This window comes from Oncorhynchus kisutch, linkage group LG8 (genome assembly GCF_002021735.2).
Source record: "Oncorhynchus kisutch isolate 150728-3 linkage group LG8, Okis_V2, whole genome shotgun sequence".
NCBI classification, from domain to species: Eukaryota; Metazoa; Chordata; class Actinopteri; order Salmoniformes; family Salmonidae; genus Oncorhynchus; species Oncorhynchus kisutch.
The window spans coordinates 66,945,728-66,961,020 of NC_034181.2; the positions used below are offsets into that span (position 1 = coordinate 66,945,728).

The window sequence follows — 15,293 nt, forward strand, 5'->3', positions numbered from 1 at the left end:
TTTCCCTGCATTAAAGTCTCCGGCCACTAGGAGCGCTGCCTCTGGGTGAGTGGTTTCCCGTTTACTTATTTCCTTATACAGCGGTCTTAGTGCCAGCACCTGTCTGTGGTGGTGAGGAAGATGTCATAAATTTCCAGGCCATGGTCACATACTAGTCTGTGATGACCTAAATGCCAGAACTGGACAAGGACCTGACATTCTCAGCACACAGGGGGACAAACACCTACCTGGAGGTGACAGTATTCCCTCCCAAATATGCCCCCCCAGACACAACTATGACAAAACAACCAACAAAAATGGGTCACAAGTCTTGCAGCTCTGTTGCACGGCTGGGTCTATACATTGTCAATGGTAGGCTTCGAGAGGACTTCTATGGTAGGTACACCTACAGCTCATCCCTTGGCTGTAGTACTTTAGATTGATTTATCACAAACCTCAACCTAGAGTCTCTCAGAGCGTTCACAGTCAGACCAATGACACCTCTATCAGATCACATCAACATCACAGCCTACTTTAACAAAGTAATACTATCATGAGGCATCAAAGCCAACCAAACTGCATACTATTAAGAAACCCTATAGATGGAAGGAAAGTAGTGGAAATCTACCAAAAAAACTGTTGGGCAACAACAAATCTAATCCCATTTAGACAACTTCCTGGACAAAACATTTCTCTGCAATAGTGAAACTATAAACTTGGTAGTAAAAAGACTAAACTGTACATTTGACCTTTCAGCTTCTCTATCAAGTCTGAAAGTGTCAAGCAGACAACCTAACAAAATGAACAACAATGACAAATGGTTTGATGAAGAATGCAAAACCCTGAGAAAGAAATTGAGAAACATGTCCAACCAAAAGCACAGAGACCCAGAAAACCACATCAGAATTAGGACTATACCAGCTAGTTGTCAAAATTCAGAAAAGAGCTGTTAAAATCTACAACCACCTAAAAGGAATCAATGCGCACACATTCCACCAGAACGCCATCACCTACAGAGAGATTAACCTAAAGAAGAGTCCCCTCGGTCAGCTGGATCTGGGGTTCTGTTCCAACACAAACAGACCACACAGAGTCCCAGGATAGCAACACAATTAGACCCAATCAAATTATGAGAAAGCAAAAAGATAACTATTTGACACACTGGAAATAATTACTAAAAACTGAGCAAATTAGAATGCCCTAAACAGAAAATACCTGACAACTGTGTCTGACCCAAAATTATGAAAATCCTTGATTGTGTAAAGACTCAGTGATCATAGACTTGCTATCAAGAGAGGCCGCCATAGGCAGACCTGGCTCTCGGGCACAGGCGGTTGGTGGCACCTTAATTGGGGAGAATGGGCTCATGGTAATGACTGGAGCGGAATCAGTGGAATGGTATCAAATACATCAAACATATGGTTTCCAGTTTTTTTATGCCATTCCATTTGCGCCGTTCCGGCCATTATTATGAGCCGTTTTCCCCTCAGCAGCCTCTAATGCTGAGGGGAGAGAGAAGACAGACAATGAACCCACAACTCACAAAATGAGGTGGACACTGAGTGGCACATCCTAACCTCCTGCCAAATGTATAGATATACATATTTCCCACAGATCCACAAAGAATTTGAAAACAAACCAAACATCAATTAACTCCCATATCTGTTCAGCGAAATTCTGCAGTGTGCAATCATAGCAGCAATATTTGTGGCTTGTTGCCAAGTGAAAAGGGTAACCATGTGGAGCATATATGTTTTAAATACCCCCAATAGTTATGTTTATCTTTACCTACTAGTCGTACTATAACTATTTGAACATTGCTAAAACACTGTGCATGGCTGATAATATATACTAACACTTGAAATCACAGGAGGTTGGTGGCACCTAAATTGGGGAGGATGGGCTCGTGGTAATGACTGGAGCGGAATACCATCAAATACATCAAACACATGGTTTGATGCCATTCTATTTGCTCTGTTCCAGCCATTATTATGAGCTGTCCTCCCCTCAACAGCCTCCACTACGTAATGTCTTTATCTTTTTAAAACCTTTTTGAATGCAATATTGACTGTAAAATTCAAATCGTTTTTGTTGTTGTTTTGTGTCTTCTCACTTTTGTTTATTTTACTTGCTTTGGCAATGGAATACATGTTTTCCATGCCAATAAAGCCTTTTTGAATTGAATTGATAGGAATAACATAGGTTTCAGTAAGGTTGGGTGCTTAGCATTCATAGCCATGGTTGTCAACTGTACCGCAGAAATGTAACGTAAATCACAGAAAATAGATGTTGGGGTGACAGCTGCAGAGAAGTACTTGGGTGTACAAGATTTTGTTGCAGAGGAGTTACAAGGTGTGTTGAACGATAGTGTCCAGTCCTCCCAGGCTGCCAGCCTGGTGTAGGATCAGATAGGGCTACATTGTGGATTAAGAGTGAGGTTTTAATGGATGTAGGTTTAGTTGGTAGTGATTTATCTTCCCTTTTGTGTCACACAGTGTAATGAATTTACACTCCAGAACAGTAGGTGGAAACATAAGAGAAATAGATTAATAACAAAGATGTGCTACTATCTGTGTTAATAAGGTGGCGGCATGCGCTTTATACGTTTGTTTGCGGACCGCCATGATATCATAGAAGAAGATAGACGAATAAGGACGCCGTGACCAGCGTCCCACTCCAGTACAGTAGTTGGCAGTGTATGCATATTTCAGTTGGTTGCGATCCGCCAATACACATTTTGAGAATAATAACTTTGGGGCCATTGCGTGGGGCATGCGTGCTTCTCTTCTGCACACACAATTTTACAACAACACATCCAGCGAGGTAAAATGGCGTCGGGTGCCATTTCAACGGAGTCAAAGAAAATAACAGATTTACGAGTTATAGATCTCAAATCTGAACTCAAGCGAAGGAATTTAGATGTCACAGGTGTGAAGAATGTTCTAATTGCCAGGCTGAAACAGGTAACGAGCTCAATTTATTTGTACATGGCGAACGCAAAGCTAGCTAATGTTAGCTACCAAACAGTTGTGGTACGAATTTGATTGAGTCCGCCCTCAACTGCTACCAGCTAGTTTAGCTACTGGTTTGCTATCCAACTTGTTATGGGATGAATGTCTATCTATGTACAGCTTGGTTTTTTCGTAGTTGCCAACTAAGATGTTTAGCCTGCTGGCTAACGTTACCGTTGGATGCTGTCTTGTTTTCCAACTGCGGTACTGCGTGCTCGCGGCCTGGCTTTGCAGCGTCAGGTTGACAAGGTAGCCCACGGTCCTGCATCGATGCAGTCCGTGTGGGGGCGTTGGTAACGAATGTTAGCTGGCCATGACATCTAATCGCATTCAGCATGTGCATAGCTACCTAGCAAGTTACATGTCTCCTTTAGAACACTAGGTTGCTTTAAGCCCACAGCACATCCACACGTTAAATAGCTAACTCATTTCGCGATATACCTTGGTCAGAGTTAACTAACGTCTATAATAAAAAAACGTATTTTTCACGGGCGCAGAATAAAACCGATGTAGACCTTACCGTGAAATGCTTACTTACAATACCTTAACAAACAAAGCACTTTTAATAAGAGTAAGAGTTAAGCTACTACTTGAATATCCCCTATAGTAAATATTATGTAGTAGCTAAACCTATCAATGTTACATTGAGCTGGGTGAATGGAAAAATAATAATAATAATAATTATTGCCCTCCATCACCTTAAACTGCACCGTTAACCACTAAATTGGGGCTAGGGTTAGCTGCTATGTTTAAAATGAGATTTTAAGTTAAATTGTAGAAATAGGCGGGGCTTATTACTTTGTCTGTGGTAACTAGTGACAACCCGGTATGTAGGAATAAACAATGCCTATTCTGCAACTGCAATGTATTGAGCTGTAGACTTCCGACTTGTCCATGGCAGTAAGGTTAGTGCTATCAGGGATCCTTGGGATGTGAGTGATTTACATTGGCGGTGCGGAATAGGCGTTCTTTTCTTCAGTTGCTTGTACATTTTTATTTAGACCGTTTTTGGACGTACATCCTGGCGGTGACTGCAGTAAACGACGATAGTTGTAAATCAAAACTCATATTTGATGACTAACAAATTTATATATATTTTTAACCCAATGAGTAACGCCGTTGTGCGTTTTAAACGTAGTGTGTTTGAACTACATACTTCTGTGTGATTAAGAGTGGCTGAGCTAGAGTGGCGTTTTAATTTGTATTTATTTTATTTAACCTTTATTTAACCAGGTAGGCTAGTTGAGAACAAGTTCTCATTTGCAACTGCGACCTGGCCAAGATAAAGCATAGCAGTGTGAACAGACAACACAGTTACACATGGAGTAAACAATTAACAAGTCAATAACACAGTAGAAAAAAAGGGGGAGTCTATATACAATTTGTGCAAAAGGCATGAGGAGGTAGGCGAATAATTACAATTTTGCAGATTAACACTGGAGTGATAAATGATCAGATGGTCATGTACAGGTAGAGATATTGGTGTGCAAAAGAGCAGAAAAGTAAATAAATAAAAACAGTATGGGGATGAGGTAGGTGAAAATGGGTGGGCTATTTACCAATAGACTATGTACAGCTGCAGCGATCGGTTAGCTGCTCAGATAGCTGATGTTTGAAGTTGGTGAGGGAGATAAAAAAGTTGATAAAAAAGTTGGTGAGGGAGATAAAAAACTTCAGCGATTTTTGCAATTTGTTCCATTCACAGGCAGCAGAGTACTGGAACGAAAGGCGGCCAAATGAGGTGTTGGCTTTAGGGATGATCAGTGAGATACACCTGCTGGAGCGCGTGCTACGGATGGGTGTTGCCATCGTGACCAGTGAACTGAGATAAGGCGGAGCTTTACCTAGCATGGACTTGTAGATGACCTGGAGCCAGTGGGTCTGGCGACGAATATGTAGCGAGGGCCAGCCGACTAGAGCTTACAAGTCGCAGTGGTGGGTGGTATAAGGTGCTTTAGTGACCAAACGGATGGCACTGTGATAGACTGCATCCAGTTTGCTGAGTAGAGTGTTGGAAGCCATTTTGTAGATGACATCGCCGAAGTCGAGGATCGGTAGGATAGTCAGTTTTACTAGGGTAAGCTTGGTGGCGTGAGTGAAGGAGGCTTTGTTGCGGAATAGAAAGCAGACTCTTGATTTGATTTTCGATTGGAGATGTTTGATATGGGTCTGGAAGGAGAGTTTGCAGTCTAGCCAGACACCTAGGTACTTATAGATGTCCACATATTCAAGGTCGGAACCATCCAGGGTGGTGATGCTAGTCGGGCATGCGGGTGCAGGCAGCGATCGGTTGAAAAGCATGCATTTGGTTTTACTAGCGTTTAAGAGCAGTTTGAGACAAGGGCCGATCCCGAAGGGCCCCAGGGCTGTGTCTTTTTACTAAAATGTCTGTAGAGTCCGAATGGTTTGTGCTACAAACTATTATCTAGAAGAGTTGTTGGAAGGCTAAGGGTTACTTCTACCGAGAAGAGCATAGTGACATTTTTTATTTAACCTTTATTTAACTAGGCAAGTCAGTTAAGAACAAATTCTTATTCACAATGACTGCTTACCAAAAGGCCTCCCGCGGTGACTGAGCCTGGGATTAAAAAATACATAAATAGAATATAAATATAGGACAAAACACAACAAGAGAGACAACACTACATAAAGAGAGACCTAAGACAACAACATAGCAAGGCAGCAACACCTGAAAACAGCATGGTGGCAACACAACATAACATGGTAGCAACACAACATAACATGGTATCAACACAACGTAGTAGCAGCACAAAACATGGTACCAACATTCTTGGGCGCAGTCAACAGCACAAAGGTCAAGAAGGTAGGGACAACAATACATCACACAAAGCAGCCACAACTGTCAGTACGTGTCCATGATTGAGTCTTTGAATGAAGAGATTGAGATACAACTGTCCAGTTTGAGTCTTTGCAGCTTGTTCCATGGTGTCTATAATACTGTAATAAGCTCACATAGTTGTTGTCACAAACTCCAGTTGTCACTGACTAGTTTGATATTAATATCACAGTGGGCGAACAATTTCTGTACTTACAGCATTCATATAAATGACATTTTATCACGTTTATGCTTTAGCGGACCGATTTTTTAGATCTGTCATTAAAACTCATGAATGCAGTTGTTTTGTGTTCTACTTGTAGCCCTGGTTGTCCTGAAAAGAAAATGGTAAAACACTTCATTGTGAGGCTAAATATAAGGGTGGGACATGCAGCTAAATTTAATATCAGATAAACAACTAGTAATTACAATAGTGTTTTATTAAAAATAAAAAAAACTTTCTCAGGCCATTGAGGAGGAAGGTGGAGATGCAGAGACAATTGAAATTCCACTCCCAGCAGACACGCCTAATAGAAAAAATGCAAAAGCTAAAGGTAATTTGACATTCCTAATATTTAAATTACTGTTCAATATTTCTGTTTTCATTTTGATTGATATGACTCCATTACTTCTTTAGGAAAGAAAGTGGACTCTGACACTGACAATCCAATGGAAGAGGAATCCTTCTCCTTCTCCAAGGAAGATGAATCTCCTACCAAGGAAAACAAATCTTTTTCCAAGGTTAGTGTCACATGAATATGTTTACGTTTGTGCTATGTTTGTGTTTACCCCACTCTCACAGTAGACTAGAGATTATTGGGTTACCATACCCAGATCAGATAATAAAAAATGCTGGTATTCAGATTGGTTAACCTGTTTTTTAGTAAGGCAGTAGACTGAAATTGTCTTTATGTGTATTTACCTTTCACATTTGTCTTTTTATCAGGAGGGAGACGAGGATGACATTGAAGAAGGTATGTTTGTTTTTACACCCTATTGAATAGATTACTTTTTTTTTGTGTGGGGGGGGTGCAGGTAGCCCCCTTTGCATGAAGGTAAGAATCTGCTATGCCCCCTCTCTCCTTTATGCCTTCCATTTCTTTTGTCTGCTGGCTGGATACTCAGCAAGCCTGTTTGTGGAGGACTTGCTTATTTTTGTCACAGTACTTTTTTTGAAGGTGGGATGTTACCTACTCTTCCAGGCCTGAGATGCAATGGGGCTCCAACAACCATACAGACTGCATAGTACATTCTCTCAAGATAAAAAGCTCAGGAATCAACAGGCTTCTTCAAGGTGAGGGGAAAGGTATGCCGGAAGAAGTCAAGCTGAGTTAGAGGGAGATCCAGTGTGCGCTGATGATACCATGGGGGACTCCTGCCCATTGGGGCCCATCCTCCTGTAGCACCCAACTGCAGTACAGATGTCTCAGACGGAGAGAAGAAATCATCACTGAGAATGCTCAAAGACCAACCAGGACATGATGTACAGTCTTGAGGACACATTTGCTAAGGACTTGAGCCAGTCACTACAGTCACAAGGACAATTAAAGATGACATCTATTTTTTTTGTCAACCATCCCAAGTCACTTAATAAGACAGACTTTTATGAGGGAAAGAAGACATGGGAGATGACCATAAAGACTATGATGGGAGAGCCCTCGGCAGTAGAACGGTCATCAAATGAGACTGAATTTGACCTCCATGGCTTTGGGCACAGATTTTTTGGGGTTACGGAAGAAGTTGGACAGATGTTCTTTTCATTTCATTTGTTCAAATGCCCTCTCTTCAAACTGAAGAACTGGAATGGAGCTCCTAATGACAGGAGCATTGAAGAGTAACTTCACTGTACAGTACTCATAACTGTAAGGATCGCAAAAGAAGTATTGGTGGTGAAAATGACGTGAAGATTATTGAACCGCACCACCATTTTTCAATGAGGAATGTATGTTTTGTTGTTCCTGTGGTCTTCTACCCTTCGATGACCACTAATACTAAACTTGCTTTCTATTCTACTTTCTAGGTCAAGTAACAGACATGTCAATGTTAAACATTGTTTTTTTGCCATGTTTTATCCTTATTAAATCCCTCAGATGTAACTGATACAGATGATGGTACTCGCGAAAATTCTAAACCTCCACCCAGTGAGGACGTTGAGGCAGAAGCCGAGGCGGAGGCTGAACAAGTGGAGGAGATCGAAACTGAAGTTGCCGTCTCCGCTAAAGAAGACGAGGACGATAACATATCCGTCACACTCCAGAATGAAGATGCAATCACGCTGGATGTTGATGGTGATGACCTCCTGGAAACAGGTAAACATGTGAAACTTCCAGATTCAGAGGCAGTCAAGGGCTGTGACGAGCCAGAGGCCTCTGCTGAGACGAGCCCCAAGGATGCCATGAAGATGGAAGTGGAAGGCCATAAAGATGGTAAGAAGGATGACGGGACGAAGGTTGACTCCTCTAAGAAGGAAAGCAGAGAGGCCTCGAAGAAAGCTGAAATGGGAGACAAAGACAAGGATTCTGGGAAGAAAGGCCCCTCGTCTACTGGGGCATCAGGTCAAGGAAAGAGGTTTGTCTTTCTAGCTATGTCAGTTCTTTAAGATACTACTACCAAGTTCCAGCTCACTGTGAACGCAGCATTGTGGGTAGCCTCAAGATTTTTATAACTTTTTTTCCTAATGAGAAATGTTCATTGATGTACCTAATGAGCCTCACATTTGTTACTTTCATTTGGTTGTTTTTCTGAATTTGTGTCATTAACCAGGAGCTGAAAACAGATGTTACTTTCACCTTTCCAGCACGTTTGCCTTTTCCAGTTCCCACGTAGGGCTTTTTAAAAGGGCAGTAGTCCCTGTGAAGTCAGTTTGTCAGAAACATATGAAATGATTCGCTGTGAAGTCGAACGCGATACTGAAGATTTCATTGGTCCAGGGAGTAAATTGGCTGAGAACATGACCCATATCACCCGTGGAAAAGCAATGAAAAAGGCCATTATGGGAGTTTTGTCCAAATGCAAGCCTTGCCCGTGGGGATAAAAAAAAAACATCCATACAGGAAAAAAGTGTTTTTCTTTTTTGACAAAAAACATTTGTTTGCCCTGGTGTACGTCATATTCCGCAGGGGATTTCATATACTGGCACTCATCTCGTGTTTCTTTTTATTTGTTGTGAAATCTGCTTTGTAGTTCTTCAAAGGACAGAGATGGAAAGGCCACAAAAGATGACAAAGGTAAGCATTTTACAGATACATTTCTCAAGACGTCACTACTAATGATCAGACGATGGTCAAGCATAGGTCTTTATGTAGTGCATGTAATCAATGTGCAGTATTGACTGGACAGCCAAAATGGCATTATAAACAATTGATCTGTGAATTTTAGTACCACTGGTGTAATGTGCCGTATTACCCAGTTTTCTTGACATATCTAAAAAGTACATTTCTTTGACATTTTAAAGGTGTCTGAAATTATTTCATTTTGTCAAAAGCACCTGCATTTAAACATTTAATTCTTACCGGTAAGTAACATTAGGCTCTTATAGATTAGTTTGTACAAGGTGTAGACATTTTACATGTAAAAGCCTCGACAGTGCATGCATGTATGTTTTTAAACAACCATATTTCAGGAAGTATCAGCAGTAGCAGTGCAAGCAGCTCCACTCGAAACATATGGGTGAGCGGCCTGTCCTCCAACACCAAAGCAGCTGATTTGAAAAATCTCTTTGGCAAATATGGGAAGGTAAGTCTAGAGCTTAAAACATCCGTAAACGGTTTCTTGTGGTGGGGTACTGGGGTTGGATGTTTCTTACTGTATGGGTGTCATGGTTTTGCTTTGACTTATTGGAAACTATTTACTGTTTTACTAAGGGAAAGGGGGATACCTAGTCAGTTGAACAACTGAATGCATTCAACTGAAATGTGTCTAACGCATTTAACCCAACCCTCTACAAGCAGCATGTATTTGCTCTGCCCCTAAACAAATTCCTGTCTCCGCAGGTTTTTAGTGCCAAAGTGGTTACTAATGCTCGCAGTCCTGGAGCCAAATGTTATGGCTTGGTGACAATGTCTTCCAGTGCAGAGGTGGGAAGGTGCATCTCCCACCTGGACCGCACAGAACTCCACGGCCAGCAGATATCTGTTGAAAGGGTAAGCTGACAAACAGTTGTTTTGCACCTTGTTCAGCTAGAATGTTCAGAGAACGATTACAATTTTACAGTTCAGAATCTTTTCTCTGACTTCTATCTTTTGTGACGTCATAGAAACATCAAGAGTTCTGAAGGTTTTAAGATGCCATTTTGAGAGTTTTCTGCAGAACAACATTGGCTGACATTCTCTTCTGAGCCATTGAGCCAACATGCATTCTGTCATTTTCGTTGTAGGGAGAAAAAAGGTTCATGGTCCTTTGTTCTTCAATTAATTAAAATGACATTGCTTCAGAATTGTGACGTAGCCTTTAAATACTGTGACGGAGTATTTGTTGTCTTTTCAGGTTAAAAGTGATCCCTTCAAGAAAGAACCTTCGAAGAAGGAATCAGATGACAAAACCAGCTCAATCAAATCGAGTGACAAACGTAGTGCGTCGACAAGCAAGACTAGCAAGTAAGTGAGGAAGAAACACAATCTGTCTTTTTCAGAATGGGGAAATTTGAAAGAAATATTAATTTGTCTGCTCTTTTTTTCCCCCTAAAGAACCCAGCCATCCTCCAAAAAAGAGGAGAAGAAGTCCGACAAGCCATCAGACAAAGACGGCAAGGATTCATCCAAGAAGCAGGAGTCCAAAAGCACAACATCCAGCTCAGGCCCAGATGCCTCCAAGAAAGATGATAAAAAGCATGGTGGAAGTATGTATGCTCCCTATCTCAGGTTCCTTTTTATGTATTCTGTTGTAGGGTAGAGTAGTACAAATGAACCTCTGTCCTGTATTGTGTAGGGACCAAGAGCCCTGGCAAGATGGTGGTGATTGATCATGCCAAAGGAGATCTCAACAAAGTGAGACCACCGTTCAGGAGGGGGAGATTTGACAAGCCGGGTTTCACCACCAACAACAACATGATGCAGCGGAGACCCAGATATTTCATGCCTCCCGAAGAGGTTTGTCGCAGTTTTTTTTCTATCCGACAGTTTGATCATGGAACTTTCTTTTTCATAGTTCACCTCTACATGCTTGTCTTTCCTAGATGGAGATGAATAGAGTTAGAGTTTTCCCCAACAAGGGAGGCAGCAAAGACATCCTCCCCTTTGAGAAGATGAAAGAGCAGAGGTTGCGTGAGCGTATGGTCCGGCTGGAGCGCGTCCGCAGGGCTGTGGAGCTTCGCAGGTCAGCCTGAAACAAACTCCTACTCTAATTGTTGTACTCTGTAGTACTGTAAGGATGCTGGGTACTAATGCTTCTGTGACATCCTGTCCCGTCAGGCGGCGTGAGATAGCGGAGCGGGAACGCCGGGAGCGTGAGCGTATCAGTCTGATAAGGGAGCGGGAGGAGAGAGAGAACCTGCTCCGGGAACGCCAGAGGCTTGAGGTGGAGAGGCAGAAACTGGAGAGGGAGCGCATGGAGAGGGAAAGGCTGGAGAGGGAAAGGATCCGCATAGAGCAGGTGCTTGGACTCAAATGTTTAAGGATGTTTAGTCTTCAAGGCTGTACCTTAGTTGATTGTTGTAAAAAAACGACAGGAGGAAGGTGAGTTGTTTACTCATTGTTCATTCTGGTGCTCTTTCAAAGGCTCTTAGGAGCATTTTTGAGCAGCTAATTGTGAGCAAACCATTTAGTGGATTGATGATGTAATGCTGATTTTATATCTGTAATGCAGGAGCGGCGAAAAGAGGCGGAACGTATGGCTCGTGAGCGGGAGGAGCTGAGGAGGCAGCAGGAGCAGCTCCGCTACGAGCAGGAGAAGAGAAACAACCTGAAGAGAGGCCGCGATGTGGACCACAGGTACACAAGGCCACACTGTAGTTGGGGATGGGATGTTTGTCCGGGGTTTGCTCTGTGTAGTTGAGGCTCTGATCGTGGACAACCAGATTCCACCATTATGTCCATGAAGTTGCAGGATAGGTTACAGAGCAGCTTGTGCAGTACTGCTTTGTCGTCGTCCCCCTGCACACAGACTCCTGGTCTGTCTACATCCCACGGCAGACAGGGATGCTTGGTCTCAGACATGACCAGCAGATGTCAATTTGACCAAGTGAAAGATACATTTTGGTATCATATCTGACCAAGCTCAAAAAGTGGCATTCCACACCAGTTTACTTGTCGCCCAGTTAAAACATTCTCCATTGACTGTTTCAGCCGGAGGAATGATCCCTACTGGAATGGCAACAAGAAGATCCAGCCAGAGTCCGAGGGCCGTGTCAACCAGGGCTCGGACTACAACCGCCAGCAGAACCGCTTTACTGAGTTCAGCCCCCGGGAGAGAGGCAGAGGCTTCCCTGAGGCTGCAGCCGTTGAGCCCAACACCATTGAGAGGTAGGCCCTCTTTGATAAGCCCTCTTATTTATATAGTGCTTTTTGCAAATAAAGCAACCTAAACTGGCAAAGAGCAAGCTACACACAGCCCACATAGCAGTTTAGCATGTCTATCCCCCTCCAGTAACAGTCAGCTCTTGACAGAATCTGACAATCCATTTTGGGTGTGGGGGTTTTCAGACGTAACCGCTTCAACAGTGAGCCTGAGGCCAAGAAGTCCCGCCCCACTGCTCGCAGGGACAGCTCTGGGTTTGAGCGCTACCCCAAGAACTTTGAGACTGTCCGCAGGGCCGAGCTTCCTCCAACTCCACGCGCAGACATTCGTGACACAGACCGCAGAGAGATCCGAGACCGGGACGAGCGCCGGGCCGCGCCCATGCCGGAGCGGCCAGCAGGGGGCAGAGCACCCATGCCTGGCATGTCTCATACCAGCCGCTCCCCCAGAGGCACCGGGCACGCTACTCATACTGGGCATGCAGGATGGAAGAATGACGGCGGCATGAGTGCACCTAAGGGGGACATACGGTCAGAATGGATGGATGCCTAATGTGCTTGTTTAAGTTTGTAGACAATTATCTTTTTGTTGTAATCCGTGTGGTAATCGTCCTGTCTCTGTGGTTATGTAGTGGAGCTGTGCGTACCGGAGGTATGCGGCCAGAGCGTTCAGGCAGAGATGGCCAGGGGCCTGCTCTCAGAGGAGGCTCCTCAGCCAGCCGAGGAAGATCCAACTTCAGTGGCCGGGATGGAGGACGACCCATGGTCATGGCAGACCAGGTCAGCACCTCACAAATCCCCCATATCTAAATCTACACATTCAGTACCCTCCATTTCCTCTATTTTAGTTACATTTCAGATAGGGAATTCATAACTACAATCTCCCCTTTCTCTACCCAGCATTTCAGCTCTAGCCGCCAGGTGGTGGTGGAGCGGCATGGCCGGGACCAGTCGGCCCCCAGGAAGGAGTGGCATGGTGGGGCTGGATCGCAGGGAGGGGGCTTCCCAGACAGCCGCAGGATGGGAGACAGCCGTGGCAGCATGGTAGCCCCACACTCAAGGTATTCACTGCCGTTGCATTAAGACTGTACTTTTCCCTTTATCCAGATTACAACCTCTCACTTTTAGTTCATTGAAATTGGAACCTTTTTTTGTAAATATCACCCTTTCTGAAACGAGCTTTGCAAAGCTGGTTGCAATTACAGTTTCATCTCCCAGAAAAGACAGAACAAATATGGTTAAACTCAAATATACTAATTGATTAAAAAAACATTTATGGGAAAAAATGATTTATGAATAGGAAAGGTGGAGTTATGTCACATGTGCAGTTAACACAAATATGTGGAATTGTTAGCTCTATCTAAAATTACAACCAACTGATTGGTGCATTACTGCAAAAATGGAGGCGGCAAGTGGAAGGGGGAGAAGGGGAGCTTGTTAGTCTGGCCTTTATTAGAGACCAAAATTAGAGAGAAATTGTCATGAATAGAAAAATATACCAGTTTTATTTGAGGACCAAAATGTTGACCATGGCACCATACAGGTTGTAAAATACTTGAAGAGATTTCTGATGTGCTGATTCCATGGCACATGGTTTATAAACTGATACTCAAAACTAAGTTTTTCTATTTAAATTATTATACAATATTCTTGCCACCAAAAGAAGAATGTTATGTATATTGGGCATACAACCAATTCGACCACTTATTCTGGTATTGTCCTGTGTAGCCTGTTTCTGGCCACAGGTTCAGGAAGTGGTTAAACAGTCATAACATTGTTCCAAAATGAGCCCTACAAATAGCACTGTTGGGTGATCAGGAAAGCCATAGTCAATCAATCAACAACAAAAATATATATTTTTAATATCCCATTTTAGAAAGGTTTGAGAATCTGTCTAAGACATCAGCAGAACAGCTGAAAAATAGTGGATTTAATCTGTAATAGTTGTGGCTGAAATGAATGTCATGTGTACTGGACTTGTCTGAGCACTATGAATTAGACTTGGGTGACATCCATGTTTCCATAGCGTAATTTTGTCATGCCGGGATATGCTGTAATGCCTACATGGAACACAAGGAGTGCTATTTTCAAACCCCACTGCGCCTCTGGAATATTCCATAGAGAATGCTAACTAAATACAATTCCTACAGTCTCTGACCTAAAGTATTTGCAGGACAGACATCCCAGCTCAAAGTTATACAAGTAACTAAAAATGCTCAACAGTTTGCTGCATCTACAAAGCAAATATTAGACAGCAAGGCTCTTGATCCAGGAGGGGGATTCTCTGCTGTTACCAAGCAAAGCTTGGTTTTGAAAGAGGCTAACTAGCAAACCAAATGCACAACTACAGAGGATTTAGCACATTTTATACAGTTCTAGGTATAAGATAACCAGATCACCTGGCGTGTGCTACAAGTGAGTGACTCACAAGGCTCCAGTCTCTTGTTGTGTGCTTGTATAAAAGTATTCTGGTAGAAGCCATATTTGAGCTTCTATGTATTTACTCATTACTGTATGCGACACTGTTTTAGGCAGAAATGTATTTTTGTTTCTCCAGCCACTCTTCCTCTGCAATGAACAGAATGGTGCAGATCACCAACAGCTCCATGTCCAGTGTTGGTGGATTCAAGCCCTTCAAAGGAGCACCCCGACGGTTCTAACTGCCTCTCTCCAGATCAGCTTCAGCTTGTTTTGCAAGAGGCTGGTTTCTAGCCATAAGGTCGATATAGAAATGTTTTGTTCTGTATAGGTTACCTCAATGTATGGTTTCTTAACAGTTGTGCTGTGACTTAAACAACCCTGTGCACATAATGTTCAACTTACCTTTTAGAATAGAATTGTACAGCTTTAGTTATTTGTAAGTTTGACATTAACTCTTCTTCCCCTAACTGAAACTGTCAAATGTAAGCAGATCAATGTATTCTTTAACCATTTTTAGTAATGCCCCTGGTGCTTCTGAAGGTTATTAAAATATTAATTTTGTCTTCGCTCCTACATTTGACTCATGAAGTGCAC

General features: G+C 42.8%; 1 protein-coding gene across 1 annotated transcript; it reads left to right on the top strand.

Moving 5' to 3' along the window:
* Window positions 1-2,614: 2,614 nt before the first annotated feature.
* Window positions 2,615-15,272, top strand: sltm (SAFB-like, transcription modulator). The gene is made up of 19 exons (XM_020489030.2): window positions 2,615-2,942; window positions 6,293-6,380; window positions 6,464-6,567; window positions 6,773-6,800; window positions 7,917-8,394; window positions 9,010-9,053; window positions 9,449-9,561; window positions 9,819-9,968; window positions 10,312-10,421; window positions 10,512-10,663; window positions 10,753-10,913; window positions 11,000-11,139; window positions 11,235-11,415; window positions 11,629-11,753; window positions 12,108-12,284; window positions 12,465-12,809; window positions 12,911-13,058; window positions 13,179-13,339; window positions 14,836-15,272. The coding sequence occupies exons 1-19, from the start codon at window positions 2,808-2,810 to the stop codon at window positions 14,936-14,938; spliced, it is 2,943 nt and encodes a 980-aa protein (XP_020344619.1). The 5' UTR covers window positions 2,615-2,807; the 3' UTR covers window positions 14,939-15,272.
* Window positions 15,273-15,293: the final 21 nt, after the last annotated feature.